The 23,304-nt window shown below is 43.2% G+C and overlaps 1 protein-coding gene across 1 annotated transcript in view; it reads right to left on the bottom strand.

Moving 5' to 3' along the window:
• Window positions 1-23,304, bottom strand: part of LOC121277430 — a 110,256-nt gene that overhangs the window by 16,470 nt on the left and 70,482 nt on the right. The window contains exons 10-13 of the mRNA XM_041186882.1: window positions 19,819-19,949; window positions 18,135-18,304; window positions 15,113-15,267; window positions 7,962-8,168 (exon numbers count right to left, since the gene is read on the bottom strand). Coding sequence (XP_041042816.1) covers window positions 7,962-8,168; window positions 15,113-15,267; window positions 18,135-18,304; window positions 19,819-19,949 — 663 coding nt within the window. The remainder of the gene's footprint in view (window positions 1-7,961; window positions 8,169-15,112; window positions 15,268-18,134; window positions 18,305-19,818; window positions 19,950-23,304) is intronic.

Genomic DNA, 23,304 nt, shown 5'->3' with positions numbered 1-23,304 from the left:
AAAGGAGTGTTTGGGCCCTTGGACAGTGAGGAGAGGGGAAGTAAAGGGGCAGGTGTTGCACCTTCTGCGGTTGCATGGGAAGGTGACATGGGAGGGGATTGAGGTGTAGGGGGTGATGGAAGAGTGGACCAGGGTGTCGCGGAGGGAACAATCCCTGTGGAATGCTGCCGGGGTGGGGTGAAGGGAAGATGTGTTTGGTGGTGGCATCATGCTGGAGTTGGCAGAAATGGCGGAGGATGATCTTTTGAATGTGGAGGCTGGTGGGGTGATAAGTGAGGACAAGGGGGACCCTATCATGTTTCTGGGATGGAGAGGATGTTGCGAGGGCGGATGCGCGGGAGATGGGCTGGACACAGTTGAGGGCCCTGTCAACCGCCGTGGGTGGAAAACCTCAGTTAAGGAAGAAAGAAGACATGTCAGAGGAACTGTTTTTGAAAGTGGCATCACCAGAACAGATGATGATCTGTTGGCAAAGGAACTGAGAGAATGGGATGGAATCCTTATAGGAAGCGGGGTGTGAGGAGCTGTAGTCGAGGTAGCTGTGGGAGTCGGTAGGCTTGTAATGGATATTGGTGGACAGTCTATCCCCAGAAATTGAGACAGAGAGGTCAAGGAAGGGAAGGGAAGTGTCAGCGATGGACCATGTGAAAATGATGGAGAGGTGGAAATTGGAAGCAAAATTAATACATTTTTCCAGGTCCAGATGAGAGCATGAAGCAGCACAGAAGTAATCATCGATGTACTGGAGAAAGAGTTGTGGGAGGGGGCCGGAGTAGGACTGGAACAAGGAATGTTCCACATACCCCATAAAGAGACAGGCATAGCTGGGGCCCATACGGGTACCCATAGCCACACCTTTTATTTGGAGGAAGTGAGAGGAGTTTAAGGAGAAATTGTTCAGTATGAGAACAAGTTCAGCCAGACGGTGGAGAATGGTGGTGGATGGGGATTGTTCGGGCCTCCGTTCGAGGAAGAAGCTTAGAGCCATCAGACCATCCCGGTGGGGGATGGAGGTGTAGATAGATTGGACGTCCATGGTGAAGAGGCAGCGGTTGGGGCCAGGGAACTGGAAATTGTTGATATGATGTAGGGTTTCAGAGGAATCACAGATGTAGGTGGGAAGGGACTGGACAAGGGGAAAGAGAATGGAGTCAAGATAGCAAGAAATTAGTTCCTTGGGGCAGGAACAGGCTGACATGATCGGTCTGTCGGGACAGTCCTGTTTGTGTATTTTGGGTAGGGGGTAGAAGCGGGCCATCCGAGGTTGGGAGACTATCAGGTTGGAAGCTGTAGAAGGAAGATCTCCAAAGGAGATGAGGTCAGTAACAGTCTTGGAAACAATGGCTTGATGTTCAGTGGTGGGGTCATGGTCCAGGGGGAGGTAGGAGGAAGTGTCTGCGAGTTGACGCTCAGCCTCTGCGAGGTAGAGGTCAGTGCGCCAGACAACAACAGCACCACCCTTGTCAGCGGGTTTGATGACAATGTCAGGGTTGGACCTTAGAGAACCGAGTGCAGCAAGTTCAGAGAGACAGGTTAGAGTGGGTGAGAGGAGCAGAGAAATTGAGACGACTAATGTTTCGCCGATATTTCTCAATGAAAAGATGAAGAGAAGGTAAGAATCCAGAGGGAGGGGTCCAGGTGGAGGGAGAATATTGGAGGTGGGTAAAAGGATCTGTTGAACGGGGCGAGCACTCCTGCCCAAAGAAGTGAGCCTGGAGACGAAGGTGGCAGAAGAAGAGTTCAGCATCGTGCCGAGCCCGAAATTCATTGAGATGAGGGTGTAAGGGTATGAAACTAAGTCCTTTGCTGAGCACTGAACGTTCAGTGTCAGAGAGGGGAAGGTCAGGGGGTATAGTGGATACACGGTCAGGGCTGGGATTGGAAGAGGGGATGGGGACAGAAGGACAGGCAGGGGTGGAGGGTCCTGGATGGGTGTTGGTGTCAATGAGTTGTTGGAGCTTGCATTCCTTTGCACCTGAAAGAAAGAGACAAGGTTTCTTGTTGAGGCGTCGGATGAGACGAAGAATAAAATGAAACTGGGGGCACGCGCAGCTTAGAAAAAGGGTGCGGCGGTGCTGCTGGAGGGAGAGGTCGAGTGTGTTCATATGGCGGCGCATGGCACTGAATGTGGATCTCAGAATGCAACGAGAACAGCAGTCTGAGGAGCGTTGTATGTCCAGGAGATACCTGTAATCCTGGGTGGGTTCGAAACATGAGGGATGGAACTTCAGTTGAAAGTCGGAGACGATGACAGTCACTGAGGAAGGAAATATGGCTGTGAAAGCGGGTTTTAGTAAACACCTTGTCAAACAAGATTGACAGGGCCCTCAACCGTGTCCAGCCCATCTCCCGCGCATCCGCCCTCACACCTTCCTCTCCCTCCCAGAAACATGATAGGGTCTCCCTTGTCCTCACTTATTACCCCACCAGCCTCCGCATTCAAAGGATCATCCTCCACCATTTCCGCCAACTCCAGCATGATGCCACCACCAAACACATCTTCCATTCACCCCCCCACCCCCGGTGGCATTCCACAGGGATCGTTCCCTCCGGGACACCCTGGTCCACTCCTCCATCACCCCCTGCACCTCAATCCCCTCCCTCGGCACCTTCCCATGCAACCACAGGAGGTGCAACACCTACCCCTTTACTTCCCCTCTCCTCACTGTCCAAGGGCCCAAACACTCCTTTCAAGTGAAGCAGCATTTCACTTGCACGTTCCTCAATTTAGTCTACTGCATTCGTTGCTCCCAATGCGGCTTCCTCTACATTGGAGAGACCAAATGCAGACCGGGTGACCGCTTTGCAGAACACCTTCAGTCTGTCTGCAAGCATTACCCAGACCTCCCTGTCGCTGGCCATTTCAACACTCCACCCTGCTCTCATGCCCACATGTCCATCCTTGACCTGCTGCATTGTTCCAGTGAAGCTCAACGCAAACTGGAGGAACAGCACCTCATCTTCCGACAAGCACTTTACAGCCTTCCCGATTGAATATTGAGTTCAACAACTTTAGATCATGAACTCTCTCCTCCATCCCCACCCCCTTTTCGATCCCCCCTTTTTTTCCCAATAATTTATATAGATTTTTCTTTTCCCACCTATTTCCATTATTTTTAAATGTATTTCCATCCATTGTTTTATCTCTACCTTTTAGCCTTTTTCGATTCCTTCACCCCACCCCACCCCCAATAGGGCTATCTGTACTTTGCTTGTCCTGCTTTCCACCCTTAATTAGCACATTCCTTAGGTAATATCACCACCTTCAACACCTCTTTGTCCTTTTGGCTATCTCCACCTATCACTGGCCCTCTATCCAGCTCTAATTGTCCCACCCTACCCCCCCTCCTTAAACCAACTTATATTTCACCTCTCTTCTATATTTCTTTAGTTCTGTTGAAGAGTCATACAGACTCGAAACATTAACTGTGTTCCTCTCTGCAGATGTCACCATACCTGCTGAGTTTTTCCAGGTATTTTTATTTTTGTTTTAGAGATAAGCAGTGCAGGGCAGCAGAGTCAAAAGTAGGAGGGAGACCACTCACATTTACGTTGCAAGAGGGATTATGTGGTGCAGTATCCTTACGAGGGTGTTCGACTCCGACCTCACCATCAATACAGGTCCATTTCCTCACCAGTCAATGCAATGGCACACTCCTCAAAGTGAGTGAGGGGCCTAATGTGGGCCACTCCAGCCCCCTGTAGTGGTCTGGGACCTCTGCTGATGTGAGCAGGCTTCGCCTGCATGAAAACAGATGGTAAGAGTGTGAGCCAGACACATGGCACTGCGTGGAATGTTTGTGTGGTGAGCGGAGCCATGGACAGGATAAGGATGTGAGCTCAGGAGGGTATGAGCTTGATGGAGATGTAAAGGTGTGTGGTGAGAGTTAGTGGTGTTGTCCCTTGAGGTGTGAGATCCCTGTGGATGTGTGATGGGTTTGAGAGTGTGAGAGTTGAGAGTGATGAGAAGAATGACTTACTCTGGCGGAATGGATGAGACCATTCACCCTGTAGCGGCGCTGGGTGGCTGTCCTCTTTTGCAGGGCATTGTTACTGACCACCGCTGCCATCGCCCCCCATGCCAGATTAGTGAGGTTGCTGCCCATCCTGCGGCCAGAGCGGGGGTAGAGGATATCACGGCAAGCCACCTCTGCGTCCTAAATGCACTTTAGGGATGTGTCATTGAACCTGGGGGCCGCAGTCTTATTGCCTTTCAGGGCCATGTGTTATTTGCAGCAGTCTTGGGCTAGAAGCAGAGAGAGGTGTGCGTGTGGCTGGTCTTTAAATATGGCGCCCGGCATGATGAAGTGGCGAGGTGATGGTGTGGCGGGGGAATGGGAGCCTGCCCACCGTGGAAACGGTGTGTTTCCCAGGAATGCATAATTAATGCAGTGGGTTTGGAACAATACGGCGTGAAACATTGTGCAAATCTGGGACGATGCCACCCAGATTGTCTGGTCATTATCACGTTGCTGTTTGTGGGAGTTTGCTGTGTGCATATTGGCTGACACTGTTCCTACATTATAAAAGAGACTACATTTCAAAAGTACTTCATTTTCTGCAAAGCTCTTGAGGCCTCCAGTGATCATGAAAAATGCTATATTTATACAAGTCTTTCTTCTCTCATACAAAACAAATTACTCAGTGTAATGAATATTATTACATGGCAGCCATTTTGCATACAGCAAGGTAAGCTACTCTCAAATCATTGATAAAGGAATGTCATCCAGGACACTTGGAAAACTCCCAAATCTGATTCAAATAATGCCTTAGTTAATGTCTTCTCCAAATGACTTGACTTGTACAATCGATCATAATTCATCATCTTTATTGAACTGAAAGTCAAAGTAAGAAAAAGATCTTCTGGTGCCCTTGATGTCCTCAGGACATCCCAAAGTGCTCTGTAGCCAATGAATTGCTTTCGAATTGTGGGGCGAAATCATTCCAGATTTGTACCCAAGTGCAGTAGCAGGCGGGAAGAATGACGTTTTACTCGCCGGTCGCAGTGGCAGCTTTTCACACCATATTGTCCCAATCCTGCTGCATTAATTATGCATTCCTGGGATACACACTGCTTCGATTTGCCTGCCAGGCCTTCACCTTGCCGCTTCATCACACCAGGCACCAAATTTAAAGTACAGCCATGCTCAGTGCTTCCAGCCCAGGACTGCAGCAAAGAAAACATGGTCCTGAAAGGCAAGAAGACTGCAGCCCTCGAGTGGCTTTTGGATGCCGTGGAGGCCCACTGTGATGTCATGTACCCCTGCTCTGGCCGCAGGAGGGGCAGCTACATTACCACTTTGGCTTGATAGGTGATGGTAATGGTGATCAGTGCCAATGTTGCACAGAAGAGGTTGACCATCCAATAAATGATCTCATCCGTGTAGCCAGGCTATGACAAACATCTCACCACTCTAAACTCACACACTCAAGCCCATCTTAACTCACACACTCAAGCCCATCACACATTCACTGGCATCTCATTCGCTGCCAGGTCAAGGGACATCACCACCTATTCTCAGAGGAGTGATGATGAGTCCAGCGGCCTGGCCTTATGATGAATAGTTGATGTATTACAATGAGATTCCCTACGTCCAATGGCGGGGAACAAGGCCTGCCATCGATGGGCTGAGCGGACGATCGTAAACTGGTTTCATGTCATTATGAAACCAATTTTTGGCCTTCTTGCCATATTCTCTGCCACACCACCGAGCTCACCTGATGCCAGTGGGCATGGAAAATCCCGGCCGTGGCCACTGTTGCAATGTTGGGAGATTTGTACACATTCCAATAACAGCAATGGGATTCATGACTGGGCAATTACTTCCAAAGATGTTGGATGAGGGATAGGTTTTAACCAGAACACTTTGTGAATGCCCTTACCCTTCTTTGAATAGTGCAATGGAATGTTTTACATTCAATTGAGAGAACAGATGAGGTCTTGGTTTAATGAAATACCTCCAACATTGACAACTACTGCTCTGAAGTATCAGACCAAATTATGTGCTTAAGTCTCTGGAACGTGGCTTGAAACCACTACCTTCTGACTTCGAGGCAAGAATCAAGACTGCTCTTTCTTTTCCTTTGGAATTCACTCCTTAGATCCTTCGCTCTTCCTCCAGAATTTCAAAAGCATTCTCAAAACCTTTCTCCGTCCCTTCCCGCTCTGTTTCTCTCCAGTTGGGCAGAGAACATAGCCACCAGCAATGACCCACTATACTTAACAAAATCCAGCAGTTTGGGTGACATTGGGCAGCCAACTGCAATACTTCTATTGCTCGCCTATATGTGAGTTAATACAGTAACATAGATACCCACTGTTGAGTATACCGAAATTAAAAATGAAAATGTTGTAAATGCTCAGCAGGTCTGGCAGCATCTGTGGAAAGAGAAACAAAGTTAATGGGGAGAATTTTGCCATCCTGTATGAAGCAGAATCACGATGGGGTGGGGTTGAGTCGGGCGGGGGGGGGGGTGGTGGCGGTGGTGGTGATAAAATCAATCGGTGGGGGGAAGCTGTGCCTAATTGGCCTCCCAGCCACATTCTGCCGTCAGGGAATTTTACCAACAGTGGAAAGGCTTTGGATAGGCTTCCCACCTTAAGGAGGTGGGAGGTAAATTTAAATATTCAAGTGCCCTATTGAGGGCCACTTTACCAGCCTGTTGGCATTTTGTGGATGTTGGATTGAACCCCGCCCCGTCAAGTGGGGAGGTTGCCAGCTGAATGCAGGCAGCCTCCCAAGTGGCAGCTCAGGGAGGGAAGTATTTTTTTACTCAAAGAGGATGGTACTGCAGGCCGGGAAGACAGCCCCCAGAATCACAGTGATTACCTCAAAGGGGTTTGATTGACAATGGAGTCAAGGATTATGGGGGACAGGCAAGTAAGTGGAGTTATGGCCACATCAGATCAGCCATGACCTTATTGACTGGCAGAGCAGGCTCAAGGGGCCGAATGGCCTACTTATGCTCCTACTGCTTATATTCCCCTCCATCAATGTTTTTTATGTTTTGTTAATTATCTTCGGTCTACCTTCTGTAGGCTGCTAGGTCCCTTCCTTTGTAAGCAGTGGCTACTCTACCTGATGTTCCACTTGAGGCTCCTGTGCTGCTGGCCAAATGACTTCCTCCTGATTGAGGTGAGGTCTCCAGTCAATTAACACTACACAAAGCATTAAATGGCTGTGGGGCTGCCAACGTCGGCCCGGATTCTTTCGCCGCCCCACAATCTGAAAAATCCTGCCCAAGGTTTCAATTGGTGACCAAAGTTTATGACCTGAAACATTAACACTGTTTCTCTCTCCACAGATGCTGCCAGACCTGCTGAGTATTTCTAGCATTTTCTGTTTCTATTTCAGATTTCCAGCATCCACAGTATTTTGCTTTTGGTTGAATATACTGACCATGATCAGAGTAAATCAATAAGGAAGCACACTATTTCTAAAATATGAAAAGATTCTCTAAGATGCTAACCATATCCTTTTCATACTACAACAGCTATGAAGAAATTAAAAACAAAAACAGAATTACCTGGAAAAACTCAGCAGGTCTGGCAGCATCGGCGGAGAAGAAAAGAGTTGACGTTTCGAGTCCTCATGACCCTTCGACAGAACTTGCGTTCGAGTCCAAGAAAGAGTTGAAATATAAGCTGGTTTAAGGTGTGTGTGTGGGGGGCGGAGAGATAGAGAGACAAAGAGGTGGAGGGGGGGGTGCTCCACCTCTTTGTCTCTCTATCTCTCCGCCCCCCACACACACACCTTAAACCAGCTTATATTTCAACTCTTTCTTGGACTCGAACGCAAGTTCTGTCGAAGGGTCATGAGGACTCGAAACGTCAACTGTTTTCTTCTCCGCCGATGCTGCCAGACCTGCTGAGTTTTTCCAGGTAATTCTGTTTTTGTTTTGGATTTCCAGCATCCGCAGTTTTTTTGTTTTTATCTCTATGAAGAAATTAATGCTTTTACCTTCCCAGTCTGTAAGTCCCACAAAGTGACATAACTAACTTTCTCAATGTCATTGTAATTTGACAGCACTAGATAGCTGCCACTGTACGTCAACGCAGCAATGTGCAAGAACAGCATGGATGTCCTGTCTTCAATGGTCTGGATGTGAGACTCGGTCTCGAAGCTGAAGACAGCGAGATGATGTGCAAAGTAGGAGCAGACAATTATCTGAAACAAAGATTGTAGTTAAAGCCTGGAACTAATATTGTTATAGAAAATCTTTCCCCCTCTGTTCCTTACCTTTTTTCTTTTGAAGACATTGACTCACACTGGTGTACAGTTTTTCTGATGCTAGCACCCCTCTGATATCTTTCTATTGGCCGATCTGAACCTAAATGGAGTTGATGGTCAACTATCTATCTGTTGGAATGTATTGGAGTTCAGCCTACTCTTGTCTTCATCTACACATGTGTCTCCAATGATCAGGAGCACAAATGCTGCTAATTTCTTTCCCCTCCATAGCCCATGAGTTACTAGGATCTCACTTGATTGCCAATTCAACTGAGATCACCAAACACCATCACGGAAACATGGGCACTAAAAGGACCGCAGTAGGTCAGGAGAAGCCCCTCAATCTGGTTAATTGGCAAGGGGAATGCAGATGGCCTTTTCACATCACATAAACAAATATAAACATCAGCAGAGACCAGAATGGATGCATCTGGATTCCTGGTTTGTATGGCTGCATAATCACACCATATGAGCATTTACACCCTAAGTAATTGTAATAGTTCCTAAAACTACTCTCGTTCTATGCGTGGCTCAAAAACTGGTTTGGTAGAGGTGGGTTCCGGTTTGTGAGGCACTGGCACCAGTACTGGGGAAAGTGGAGGCTGTACCTTTGGGATGGTCTACATTTGAACCATACTGAGACCAATGTTCTAGTGAGCTGCATAACTAGGGAAGTAGAGATGATTTTAAACTAAATATTGGGGTCATGGGATCAAATTTGGGAAGATGTGGTAAATCAAAGAGTAGAGACAAGGCAAGAGAAAGGTATTAATATTGGAAATGATAAACAGACCATAACAGGAAGTGATAGAGAGAATAAATCTAAGAGTAAGTCAGCAGACAAGGCTACAGGTTCCAAAAATAATAAAAGGACTAAACTACAGGCTCTATACCTGAATGCACATATCATTCAAAACAAAACAGGTGAACTGCTTTGCAAATAGAAATAAATAAATAATATGATAAAAACAAAAAAACTGCGGATGCTGGAAATCCAAAACAAAAACAGAATTACCTGGAAAAACTCAGCAGGTCTGGCAGCATCGGCGGAGAAGAAAAGAGTTGACGTTTTGAGTCCTCATGACCCTTCGACAGAACTTGAGTGAGTCCAAGAAAGAGTTGAAATATAAGCTGGTTTAAGGTGTGTGGGGGGGGGAAGAGAGAGAGAAAGAGAGAGAAGTGGAGGACGAACTTCTGTAGGTTTGCTTTATTATTGGGTATGGAGAGTTTCTGTGTAAAGCTCTCCTGAAGTTCAGCTTTGCTGAGTGGGCATAACTGGGAGGATGGTGCAACCATGATTTGACGTGCAACTTTCCTTCTGTCTGTTTTATATGCCAGTTGTGTGGATTTAAATTGTGCCTTTTTTGCTGCCCATTTTTTCATTGCCTTCGTGTTCTTACTTCCATCTTTAGGGCGAGCTACTGAGTTCCTGGACCGCTTACACGTTTGATCTGCCTTTCCTTCATTTAGTAAGGCGTCCGTTATACTTTCTATGAGGCCAATGGCCAGGGCTCTCGTTTCGGGATCGCCGGTAACTGTCATCAATTCTTCAGCCGATTTCAGCTCTCTCTCTCTCTCCCCCCCACACACACCTTAAACCAGCTTATATTTCAACTCTTTCTTGGACTCACTCAAGTTCTGTCGAAGGGTCATGAGGACTCGAAACGTCAACTCTTTTCTTCTCTGCCGATGCTGCCAGACCTGCTGAGTTTTTCCAGGTAATTCTAAATAAATAATGTGATAGCTAGTACAGGGACTTGGCTGTAGGGTGCCATAGATTGGGACCTGAATGTTGAAGGGTATGTGCCATTTAGGAAGGACAGGAAGCTAGGAAAAGATGGAAAGGTGGCTCTGTTAATTAAAGATGCTTTTAGCACAATAGAGAGGATGATCTAAGTTCAGGAAAGCAGAATATGGAAACGGTTTGGATAGAGATGTGAAATGACAAAGGCAAGAAGTCACTTGTGGGAGTGGTGTACAGGCCTCCTAACAGTACCCACACTGTAGAACAAAGTATAAAGGAAGAAATAATGGGAGCTTGTTAGAAAGGTACGGCTTTAATCATGGGTGATTTTAATCTACATATAGACTGGAAAAATCAGATGGGGAAAGAGGTCATAGAATGTTTTCAGGATAGTTTCTTAGAACAGCATGTTCTGAAGCCAACCAGAGAGCAGACTATACTAGACCTGGTATTGTGCAACGAGATAGGATTAATTGATGTTCTCTTAGAGAAGGCACCCCTAGATAGCAGCAATCATATTTTAGTTCAGTTTGAGGGAGAGAAGAATGGGTCCAAGACTAGTATTTTAAACTAAAATAGGGGCAGTTATGAGGGCATGAAAGCAAAGCTAGCTAAATGAATGGGCAAATGAGGTTAAGGGATAGGTCAGTAGAGATATAGTGGCAGACATTTAAAGGGATATTTCAGAACACACAGAATAGATACATTCAACCAAGAAAGAAAAATTCCAAGGGGAGAACGCACCATCCATGGTTAACAAAAAAACGTTAAAGAAAGTATCAAACTTAAAGAAAAACCATAAAATTGCACAAGGATGGGTGGCAGATCAGAAGGTTAGATGAATATTAAAAACAGCAATGAATGACTAAAAGATTAATGGCAATGACCATCTCCAACAAGACAGAATCTAACCATTGACCCTTGAAATTCAATGGTATCAACATCGCTGAATCCCCACTATCGACATCCTGGGGGTTACCATTGACCAGAAACTGAACTGGACAAGCCACATAAATACTATGGCTACAAGAGCAGGTCAGCAGCTAGGATTCGTCAAAGCCTGTCTACCATCTACAAAGCATAAGTCAGGAGTGTGATTTGTCTGGATGAGTGCAGCTCCATGAACACTCAAGAAGCTTGACACTGTCCAGGACAAATCAGCCTAATTGATTGGCACCCGCACCACAAACATCAATCCCTACAAGATGCACTTCAGAAAATCACCAAAGCTCCTTAAGTAGCACCTTCCAAACCCACGACCACTATCATCTAGAAGGACAAGGGCAGCAGGCACATGGGAACCACCTGGAAGATCCCCTCCAAGCCACTCACCATCCAGACTTGGAAATATATTGCCATTCCTTCACTGTCGCTAGGTCAAAATCTATGAACTCCCTCCCTAACAGCAATGGGTGTATCTACAACACAGAAACTGTGGTGGTTCAAGAAGGCAACTCACCACCACCTTCTCAAGAGCAATTAGGGATGGGCAATAAATGCTGGCCTAGCCAGTGATGCCCACACCCTATAAATGAATAAAAAAAAGTTGGGAAAAATTAGGGTAGAGAGAAAGCTAGCTAGAAATATAAAAGTACATAGTAAGAATTCCTATAGATATATTAAAAAGAGGTAACAAAGTGAGTGTTGGCCCTAAAGAAAGTGAGTCTGGGGGATTAATAATGGAAAATAAGGAGATGGCAGATGAATTGTACAGGTATTTTGCGTTGGTCTTCACTATAAAGTATTCAAGTAGCATTCCAGAAATAGCTGTAAATCAGGAAATGGAAAGGAGGGAGGAACTAAAAATTACAGTTGCCAGGGAAGTGGTACTAAGGGAATTGTTGGAGTTGTGGGCTGACAAGTCCTGATGGACTCCACCCTAAAGTCTTAAAAGTAGTTGCTAGTGAGATAGTTGATGTGTTGGTTTTAATTTTCCAAAATTCCCTAAATTCGGGGAATGTTCCATTAGCTCACCACCACCAGCTTCTCAAGGGCAACTAGGGATGGACAATAAATGCTGGCCCAACCAACGAAGCCCACATCCCGTGAATGAATAATAAAAAAAAATCGGAAAATAGCAAAATGGGGAAACTATAGGCCAGTTATCTTAACATCTGTCTTAGGGAAAATGTTAGAAGCTATTATTCAAGGTGTTACAGCAGGGCACTTAGAAAAATTCAAGGTAATCAGGCAGAGTCAACATGGTCTTGTAAGAGGGAAATCATGTTTAACCAACTTATTGGAGTTCTTTGAATAAGTAACATTTGTGTAGATAAAGGGGAAATGGTGGATGTACTGTACCTAGTTTTCCAGAAGGCATTTGATAAGGTGCCAGGGATCAGTGCTAGGGCCTCAACTGTTTAAAATTTATGTAAATGACTTGGATAAAGAGACCAACTGCATGGTTGCTAAATTTGCTGATGATACAAAAATAGGTAGGAAAGTAAGTTGTGAAGAGGACATAAGGAGGTTACAAAGGGATATAGATAAGTTAAGTGAGTGGGCAAAGATCTGGCAAATGGAGTATAATGTAGGAACATGTGAAATTTTCCATTTCAGCAGGAAGAATTTTAAAAAAGCATATAATCTAAATGGTGAGAGTCTGCAGAGCACTGAGATTCAGAGGTATCTAGATGTCCCAGCGTATGAATCACAAAAACATTAGTATGAAGGTATAGCAAGTAATTAGGAAAGCTAATAGAATGTTATCATTTATTGCGATAGGAATCGATTACAAAATTAGAGAGATGATGCTTCAATTATACAGGGAATGGTGAGATCACAACTGGAATACCATATACAATACTGGTCTCCTTATTTAAGGGAAGATGTAAATGCATTAGAAGCAGTTCAGAAAAGGTTTACTGAACTAATGCCAGGAGTGGATGGGTTGTCTTATGAGGAGAGGTTGGACAAGCTAGGCTTGCATCCACTGGAATTTAGAAGATTAAGAGGTGACTTGATTGAAACATTTGAGATTCTGAGGGGTCTTGAGAGGGCGGATGTGGAAAGGATGTTTCCTCTTGTGGGAGAATCTAGAGATAGGGGTCACTGTTTAAAAATAAGGGTTGCCCATTTAAGATGGAGATGAGAATAATTTTTTCTCACAAAGGGTAGTGAGTCTTTGGAAGCCCCTTCCTCAAAAGTCAGTGAAGCAGAGCCTTTTAATGTTTTCAAGACAGAGCTAGATAGATTCTTGATAAATAAGGGAGTGAAAGGTTATCAGGGGTAGGCGGGTAGTTATAATTAAATCAGTAATGATCTTATTGAATGGCTTGAGGGGCCGAGTGGCTACTCCTGCTCCTAATTCATATGTTAGCATGTATGTTTGTATGCCTTCACTTGTGTGATTTTGGTGAGGTATGTGTCTGAAATGCGAAGTGTGCAGATTAAGAGCAGGTCTGAACCTTGGTGATTCGTTTGGATAGCCAGGGTACCCTTTTGAAGAAGTATAGTATCCCTTTGGATAAGGTCCTGGGACACCCTTGGGAATGGCAAGCCAGGTGCTCTTTAAGGTTTTTAAAAGTAGACATAATCGTGCATAAAAAGTGTATAAACTTGCTGGAACTGTCAACCTGTCAAAGAATTGTCAAAGCCCTCAAAGAACTGTCAAGCTGTCAAAGAACTGTCAAAGCTAATTGGAGCTGTCAAAGCTGTCAAGGGCATTAACTCTGCTGGGCTGTTAATTTAAAAATGTGTGGAGTTTAAAAAGTGTTATTTTACTCTGTTTGTTGACATAAACCCACTGTTATCATTATAGGACTTGTGCTGCATGACTGATTTTACAACCTAACATTATCATAGTGGGAGGTCTGTTAAGTGAGTAGTTTATTGATAGCTCCAAGTGCTTATGGAATAGAAATATTTGTTTTCATAGAGATTAGTTAAAGGAATTTCATTGTATTGAATGTTTTTTTTAATCAATGAAAGTTTTCTTAATAGTTGCATCATTAATAGACATATAACTTTATTCTATGTCAGCATGGCTCCTGAGGTTTGCCAATGATGGATATTGGCTAAGTTGGTCTGGAGGGGGTATGGGCAAAGTGTCATAGGTGGGGGCATGGGTTGGCATGAGTTAGCCCTAAGTTGGCATAGGGGCCATAATGGGCCATGGGGAGGAGTGGGGGCATGGATAGGCATAAGGGATATGAGGGGCCATATGGTGAGCAGAGGGGCATACGGTGGCATGGGGGTAGGAGGGGCCATGGGAATGCATGAGGGGCATGGTTTGGCATTGGGAGTATGAAGGGCCAAGGGGGTGGGTAAAGGGGCACAGGTTAGCATGGAGGATGAGGGGGCATGGGTGGTGTGTGGGGGTCATAAGATGGCATTGATTGGCATGCCCCCAGAGCATTAGCCTGGGCCTCTGGATTACTAGTTAAGTGATTTTACCACTATGCCACTATCTTTCCCCATTTACCTTTTTACAGTAATGTAGGTTGAGGGTTGGCTATTGGCCAGGGCACCAGGCAGAACTCCCCCCGCACTTCGAAACAGCACCATGCAATCTGTTATGTCCATCTCAGTCTCATCTGAAGGGCAGGAGTCGCTTAGCAAGTCGCTTGGTTGTAAAACACGCATTAACTAGAGATGAGTGGTCAGTGTGCTGTTATCAGATTTGACTTCCGCACCTAAGTAAAACCCTATCACACTATTCACCCTTGGCTGACATGCTGGCCCTAAAATTCCACACACTGTAATCCTATTGCATATGCTAGAACTATGTCCACTCATGGGGGACCTCCCATACCTGGCTCATGTCTTGTCTTCCAGTGCCTCCACCACACTCTCCACATTTTTTTGCTGCACTCCAAATAAAGTGTTCAAGACAGGAAGAGTGAAAACTATGGTGTCAAACTTGCTGCTATAACTTTGGTGGAAGATCTGTAGAAACCTTGGAGAACCAGGGCAACCAGCCACTCCTGTCATTTCACCAGAGTTTTCATTGATCTTCAGCTTAACTTATGATGGGAGATTGGGAGAAACCTGTGTAATTTTACTCTTCTTTCGTCAGATGGGGGCTGCAAAATTTAAATGCTTAGAATATTTGAACTGCTTGAATGTTTTCGATATTTTAGCAGGATAATATAGCTTGATTTGGTGAAAAAGGATATATTTAAAGATACATTCTCACCTTCTCATCACCACTTAGCAGGTACTGGTCAATAGGATTAGACTTCTCGTTTGAGAACTGCTGTAATATTTCCATTTCTTGCTTCACTTCCTTTTCCAGCCTCCTTTTTTGTGCTGTCTTTGTCTCATTACGCTTTTCCCAGGGGGTGAGAAATGCTGAAATCACACAGGGACATTGTGTCATTGCTTCATGATTAGAGTAGGAAACACATGCCCATTGGATTCTCTTTTTTTATTTTTGCACAGGGTGTGGGTATCACTGGGTAGCCCAGCATTTATCGCCTATCTGCTGTTGCCCTTGAGAAGGTGCTGGTGAGCCGCCATCTTGAACCGCCATAGTCCATGTGCTGTAAGTACACCTATGGTGCTGTTAGGAAGGGAGTTTCAGGATTTTGACTCAGCAACAGTGAAACCATGGCGATATAGTTCCAAGTAACGATGGTGTAAGTCTTGGAGGGAAATTTGCAGATGGCGTTATTCCCATGAATCTGCTGCCCTTTTCCTTCTAAGTGGTAGAGGTCATGGTTTTGGAAGGCGCTGTCAATGGAGCCTTCAATGAGTTGTCACATATGCATATGGTCCTGATCCAGCAATCAAATTACCTTTTAGTCCTAGTACCTGATGCACAGATGCACCTGCCCCATGTTCATTAGGTGATGCTGTTTTGCTTCTCCCTCACTTTCATTCCTCTCCCCGTCCCTCGAAGATGTTGACTCCCTTACTGGGTAATAGTTCCATGGATAGTGGTCTCCACTGGGACCTCACCCAATTGGCCACTATTTAATTTTGCCTTTTGATGGTGAGTGTCAGAAGGCTCCCTGACTGTAGAGAACGTCAAAGCCATGTCCTCACTCAGTATCCAAAAGTGCAAACTGTAATTTTATAGCAATCAGGAGGGGGAGTTGGCCAATTTTTTCTTCCGCAAAGTAAGCTTGCTGCAGCTATTTGAGATCGGCTAATATAATACAAGCTGGAGATTGATCCTAGGGCATTTCTGCTCCTCGCAGCTCAGAAATGGCAGAATTGAATTTAGCATTAGTGTTTTCAGTGTGGGCAAGTTGTGGGTGACAGGAAAAACTTTATGACGAGTTCAACCCCCAGACTGTTCAATGTGATGCCCAACTCAGTGCAGAGCTCAACTCTAGCATCAGGCTATTTTAACTTCTGGACCTCATTTACATATCCCATCACTCCTTAACTGATAGGAGTGATGTCAAGGCTGAGAGGAGAGGAAGAGCGTAAATCAGATCTTGAACCTGCAGATTCTGGGCATGCAAGGGAACAGTCCGCAGCATGAAGTTAGTGCGGGGGAGGAGGTTTGAGTTAAGGTCCTGCAGCTGGGCAGAAGAGGCAATGCTGGGGTTTGGGAGGCCCATAAAGCACTCCTCCTTATTGCATTCATGGATACTACATGAAGGAAAAGAAAATCGAATCTGGTATAAGCTGGGCCGTCAGTTCGCTACAAGTCCTTTTCGCACTGATGGCAAAGACCAATTTCACCCCAATTATCTACTGGCTCAACAGATGCTTTCAGTGATGATTTTGGTTTTTTCACAATTTACCATTTCCCTTTGATTTTCTGATTTTAATTATTTAAAGCACTTTGTTGCTTTTAACTTGCTGAATTTCTAGTTGTGTTGCTCCTTTAAGGAAAGGGATTTGTTGAATCCACATGGGAATGGCCTACTTAAAATAGAACTTGCTGTTCTATGTATTTTTACTATTTCTAGCTTCTTACATGCATTAATCTATCTACATTTATCCACATTAAAACCCATTTGCCAAAGCTGCCTATTTCTATGATTTGGCCAGCCTCTTATGACATCATTACTTTCAAATGTAATACTATTGCTGAAACAGCCTTGGTATGTAAGTACCTTCTCAAAGGCAGTTGGGAAAAAGTGACAAATGATGGTCCAGCCAGCAATGTCCACATCCCATGAACAAATAAAAACATCACAAACATTGTAAAGAGCAAGGATAACAGAACAGGTTCTTGCGGAACACCACTGGCACCTTTTTTCCCATGTTATGAATTTCCTACCCTCAGTATTTTCTTCCTGTTGTCTAGCTAGTCATTTTGTCAGCTGGACAATTTTTCAACTTAGTTCAATTGAATAACTTTGTTAAACAACTTCTGAAAATCCAAGTGAACTAAACTTTCACCTATTAGTTATCCAGTTGGCCTGTAAGGCATGATCTATTCTCTCTGAAACCATGCCAACTGCTCCTTCTGATGCTTGCACTCTTGAAATGTTCACATGCCATATGTGATAGACTCCCCGACTAGGGAAACTGATCTATATTGAGGAGATTTGTGCTGTACTCCTTTGTCAAGTCGTTGAATATTTCAACATTTATAAAGCTCTAAAAAAAAACCAAAGCATTACTAATTTCCTTCCTTTAATATATATCTAACCAAGCCTAGACATTTTGTAGATGTGTAATCCTTCAAGTTTCTGTTAACACTACCATATTTAATGACCTCTGACTATAATCTTCAAACTCATAGCTAACCAGATATCCATACAATCCCTTCTAGAAGAATTAATCAACATCATATTGACTGATTTTCCTGGGACTTCATTACAATCATGTATTGGTACAGCCAGATGGTCTCCTAACTTTTAATGTCATTATAAGATATTTTCATTTGATACCCAACTTCTCTAGTTCTCTGCTTATGGTCCAAATGGAACAACCTATTGATATCTACATTATCCCTCTTTTGCAGTATTTTAATCATGTACCCCTTCAATATTCTTTTCTCTGAATGGAATCAAATTGAATTCTGGTCAAAAAGTGTTCAGCACAGCATTACAGAATAGCATCAATGTTAGATTTTCATCCCGTTTCCAAAGGTTATCTCAAAATTACAATGCATAAGTTCCAGTATTCTTCCCTATTAACTCGAGGTGTCTCATAGATGGCAGGGCTTGGGTTCATTCCAAATAACCAACGTGCAACATTTCTGTCCCTCTATAAAACATTCACACTCGTAACACAGCGTGGACTATCTTTACCTCCTGATCCTTTTGTCTCTCTTCCCTTTTTCCTCTTGGCCAGAAGCTCTTTGTAGAGATTGTCCTTTGAGTAGGAAGGGAAGGCATTTAAGGAAAGCTTGTCTTTGTACATGGGTCGGATCCGCTCCTTTATTGATCCAGTCTTCAAGTTCCAGATAACAAGGTGATCTCTTTCCATAGACAGAAATAAACATTATGACTCAATTTACTTCAAAAATAAATAATTTTGTGAATTTTGTTTGTATAGGAATATAATATGTAAGAATAGGTGAAAAGAGACCATTCCACATACAGGCTATAAATGCTCTGTCATGGAATCTCCCCAATCATCAACATTCTTGGATATAAATCTAATCTTATAAGCTATTATTAAAAGTGAGACTAGTTTTATTGCAAAGTCACATACCACAATAGGATGAGATGTTTTGACACTAGCCTCTCCTAAATAGTGCAAGCTGAAGACAATGGGCTGGATCCCTCACCAATGGATTTGAAGGTAGGAGTGGCACATGAAATCTAATGGCTTCTGTGCCTGCCACTTACCCATCCACGGGGATAGGGAGGAGTCATTGAGTGGCTCACCCGCCCTTGAGCCTATTGAGAACCTTAAGTGGCCAATTAATGGCCATTGAAAGACCTCATTCTGCTACTGCTGGTATTATACCAGCAGTGGGGAGACTCAAGCAAGTCAGGAAGCCTGGCAGCTTTAGCTGTGTAGGCTGGTCTTAGGCAAGGTGAGGGGTGGGGGATATCCTTTGCAGCCTCCTTGGACCCATCAGAGGCACACCCCCGACCCCCCACCCAACCCCCGCCAAGGTCATCCACTCCTTTAACCCTTCCCCACACATCTCAAACCCAGCTCCCCACCCCCCAACCCGCTCAACCTCCTTACATGTCAAGTCAGGCTCCTCGGTGTGGTGAACTGTCTGTTGTTCCATCAGTCGCTGGGACTACAGGACTGCTGGCCATCCAATTGGCAGGCAGCTTTATAAGACAGAACTTCCTTCTGAGAAAGGGGTGGAAGTTATGCCACCAACCAATTGGTGCTGCTTCCAGTGGGGCAGCTGTTAGGATCGTGGGCAAGCTTACCACCACCTCCCAACTCCCCTGCAATTCCCCACCCTATCTTTTTAGCCAGAGGAGGAGGGGACTATGGCACTCTGTAAAATCCAACCCACTGTTGCTCCTAATATCAATGTAAAGCTATGTTCTCCAGTAATAACCCTTGATCCCATAAATTGGGTTTAAAATGAAAATTTATCCTGTTTTAAAAAATTGTATAAGCCTAAGTTTAAAGTTTGCACAATGTATCTTATGTATTCCTTACACAGCTCATGTGAATTCAGACAAATAATAAGGAATGAGAAACATCCTGACTGGCTCAAATAGAAAAAAGATGCAAACATGTAAATGGGGCAAGTGAAAACAACCTAACCTCTCACAAGTTTTCCAAAGGAGCATATTTAACAGAACCTGCCATTGATTGAATATACTACCCTTACTGTACAAAGGGCTAATATTTCACAATCACAAAACAACAAAAGCTTAATTTCTATCAGGAGGGAAAGCTGTCATTAGATTATGTCCTGTACAACACGATGGGGGGAAAAAATGCTTTGGCAGCTTTCATCCTTGGCAAGCATTACATTCCATAGTAAGTGTCACCCAGGAAGTGTATCCTCACCTGTATTCAGACAACCCTAGCAGCAGATCTCCTGGCAGGATTCTATATTCATGTTTTGGACAAGGGATAATATACAGGCCAGTCAACTTCTTTGAGAACTTTTTCTTCAGAAGATCATACATCAAAAGTGTCTGAAGTAAACACAAAGTAATTAATAATAAAATTACAGTTTCACATCTGCATGTGTGTGTGGGTACACGTGTGTAATTGGTGTAAGATAGAGTTAAGGTAGATTGAGCTGTGAGGGGCATAGGAATTTGTAATATTTCAATATTATTCTTTCTGATTATGGATATGGTGAAGGGTCCTACCCAAAGCCTGACTTTTCTCTTCAAACAATATGGCCAGACTGTTGTGTATTTGTGGCATTTCCTGTTTGTGCAAATGATAATTATATATTTTTGGTAAGCAGAATGAAACTTGTTTCAATGAGTTACAAGAGTATGTTGTTTTTAGCTACAAAGCTTTGAGATATTATGGTCTATCATGTCAGTTGGATCTAATGTCTGTTGAGATTTGCAGCTTTATACTGGTATGAAAGCAACAGTGGTCCCATATGTCATTGAACAAAAGCATTTTATCCAAGAAAGGTGAATGATTTAAAATGCAGAACAAGAATTAAATAGTGTTATGATATAGCAGATGGTAATTGCCAGGCTGACCAAATCCCAAAGGGAAACTTGGTTAAGCTATCACAATGATTTTGCAATTTGCATTTATTATGAGAAGGTATGTACACTGAAGTCAGAAGTGAAGAGTCCACCACCATCTTTGGAGATTTTAAAGATTAAATTAAAACATTTATTAACAAAATAAATGAAGTTAAACACACAAGATTACAGTTATACAGTTAAATTTAGTCTTATAAACGTTCCCAAAAGATTTCTATTTAACTAGACTCCCAACTACACACCCCTTTCAGACAACAGTCCGGATAGATCCGTAATCTATAAAAAACATCCAGCAATATTTCCACAAGCACCCACTGTTATATAAGGGAGGTATTTCACAGCTTCTCTCTTCCTCTCACTCGACAATAGAACTCCAAAGCTTTTTAAAAAATCTTGTACTCTGGGCCAAACCAGTACTTCTCTGAGGTGGCTAAAAGTTGTTTTTTCACAGGTCCATTTTGTACAGTCCACCTCTCAAGATCTCAGAGGGCTGCTCACCATATAGCTTTCCATATTTCTTTAAATATATTTTCTCCCTTTTTACTCTGTAAATCCCATTGTTTCACCCTTGCTTTGGAAGTTACTTTTCCCAGAATATAAAAATCTTTCATATTGTCCTTATGGTCAGCCCTTTCAGGAAAAATAAACCTAACAACTTTGCTTTATTTATCTTGGCAGTTGTAAAACATCTTATCATGTCCATTTGAAAATCAAACAACCTAACTTATCTACAAATGCAAATTCCATTCACATTGCAGCTAATGGGACTTCACCTTAACTCACCCATCTCCATTTCAAAATGCCTGTTTTATACTTAACCCCTTTGATAATTCAAACCTTGCAGTCTGACCATCTTTAGTTTAATTAAATTAGACACACACACACACACACACACACACACACACACACACACACACACAAGCATACACACACCATTGTCCCACAAGCCTGCTTTAAAGTATCCCACTGTAATATTAGGAAAAAATGATATTTCCTTTGGACCTCCATCCTTATAGAAAAAATGAGCTGTCATAATTCTAAAAGATGGTTTCATTTTCTCAACCCATCTTATATCATTTTACTTAACTATGTACACAAAACTATTACACTATCAAGTACATTAACATAACAATATATACAATGTCTCCATAACAACAGAGGTCATTCCAGTCCACGTTTCAAATGTCCACTTTCCTTTGAACTTTAAACTCTTAACAATGCATCTGCAATTAAATTTTCTTGCCCAGCCATATGTACAATCTGTAGATTAAATGATTGCAATAATAAACTCCATCTGAACAGTCTGGCACTTTGGTCTTGAAATTTATCCAGAAATTTTAAAGGTGGTCTGTATAAACAATTGTATCTGAAGAATTGCTTCCAACATAAGCCTCGAAATGCTGCAATGCTAACACCAGACCTAGGGTCTCTTTATCGATGGTTGAGTTTCTTTTCTGATGTACATTCAGCTTCCGTGAAAAATATCCTACCAGCTTTTCAATCCCTGTTTCACCCCTTTGTAATAAGACAGCACCAATAACTAGATCACATGCATCAATGGCCAACTTAAAGTGCTTGGCATAATTAGGTGCTGCCAAAGCTGGTACAGTAGTCAACACAGTTTTCAAACTGTCGAATGCATTCTGACACTCCTGTATCCATTGAAATATCTTGTTCTTTTTTAGTATTTCAGTCAATGGAGCAACCACACTGCTAAAATTTGGTATAAATATCTGATAAAATCCACTCATGCCTAAAAATCTCAGAACTTCCTGTTTTGTTATAGGCATTGGAAAATTCACAATGGCTTTTACTTTCACATCTCATGGGGCCACCTGACAATGTCCAATGGTGTGGCCTAAATATGTAACTTGCACTTTTGCAAATTCACTCTCAGCCAAGTTCACCACCAAATTAGCTTCTTGCAGTCAATCAAACATTTCTTTTAGATGTTGTAAGTGCTCCTCTCACTTTTGACTAAAACCTATCAAGTCGTCAATATAAACAACACAATTGCTCAGTCCTGAAATTACTTTGCTTGTCAGTCTTTGAAATGTTGCTGGTACATTCTTCATACCAAATGGCATAACTTTGAACTGAAATAGCCCATCTTTCAAAAGCTGATATCCCTTTCGCTCATTCCAATAAGGGTATTGCCAACATCCTCGCAGAATGTCAATCTTGTTGATAAACACCGATTGTTCCATTTTCTCAAGACAATCTTCCAACCATGGAATAGAATATGAATCTGCTTTTGTCACTGCATTTACTTTTCCATAATCCACATATAGTCTTTTTGTTCCATCCGTCTTCGGCACCGTCACAATAGGTGAACTCCTGTTACTGCAACTAGACTCTATGATGTCATGCTGAAGCATGAATTCAATTTTTTTTTGCACTTGAGCTAATTTTGCTGGATTTAATCTATAAGGATGTTGTCTTATTGTAACAGAATCTCCCACATCTATATCATGTGTAGCCAAATTTGTTTTCCCCAGCTCATTCCCACAAATAGCTTTTTGTGACTGCAATAGCTTCTCCAAATCAATTTGACACTTGTCAGGAAAGTAACTCAGTATTACATTTAAGTACCCACTCATTGTCCAATTTAATTAGAGGAAAGTCAATTTCAGAATCCTTCATTTCTACCACTTTTTCCTTATGTACCACTACTAATACCTCCCTAGAAACCTATAAAATTCTAACAGGACTAGACAGGGTAGATGCAGGAAGGATGTTCCAATGGTGGGGGAGTCCAGCACCAGGGGTCACAGTCTGAGGATATGGGGTAGACCATTTAGGACTGCGATGAAGA

Source organism: Carcharodon carcharias, chromosome 4 (assembly GCF_017639515.1).
Source record: "Carcharodon carcharias isolate sCarCar2 chromosome 4, sCarCar2.pri, whole genome shotgun sequence".
In the NCBI taxonomy this organism is placed as follows: domain Eukaryota; kingdom Metazoa; phylum Chordata; class Chondrichthyes; order Lamniformes; family Lamnidae; genus Carcharodon; species Carcharodon carcharias.
Note: the sequence above shows the minus strand (reverse complement) of the source record. Positions and strands in the feature narration are given on the sequence as shown.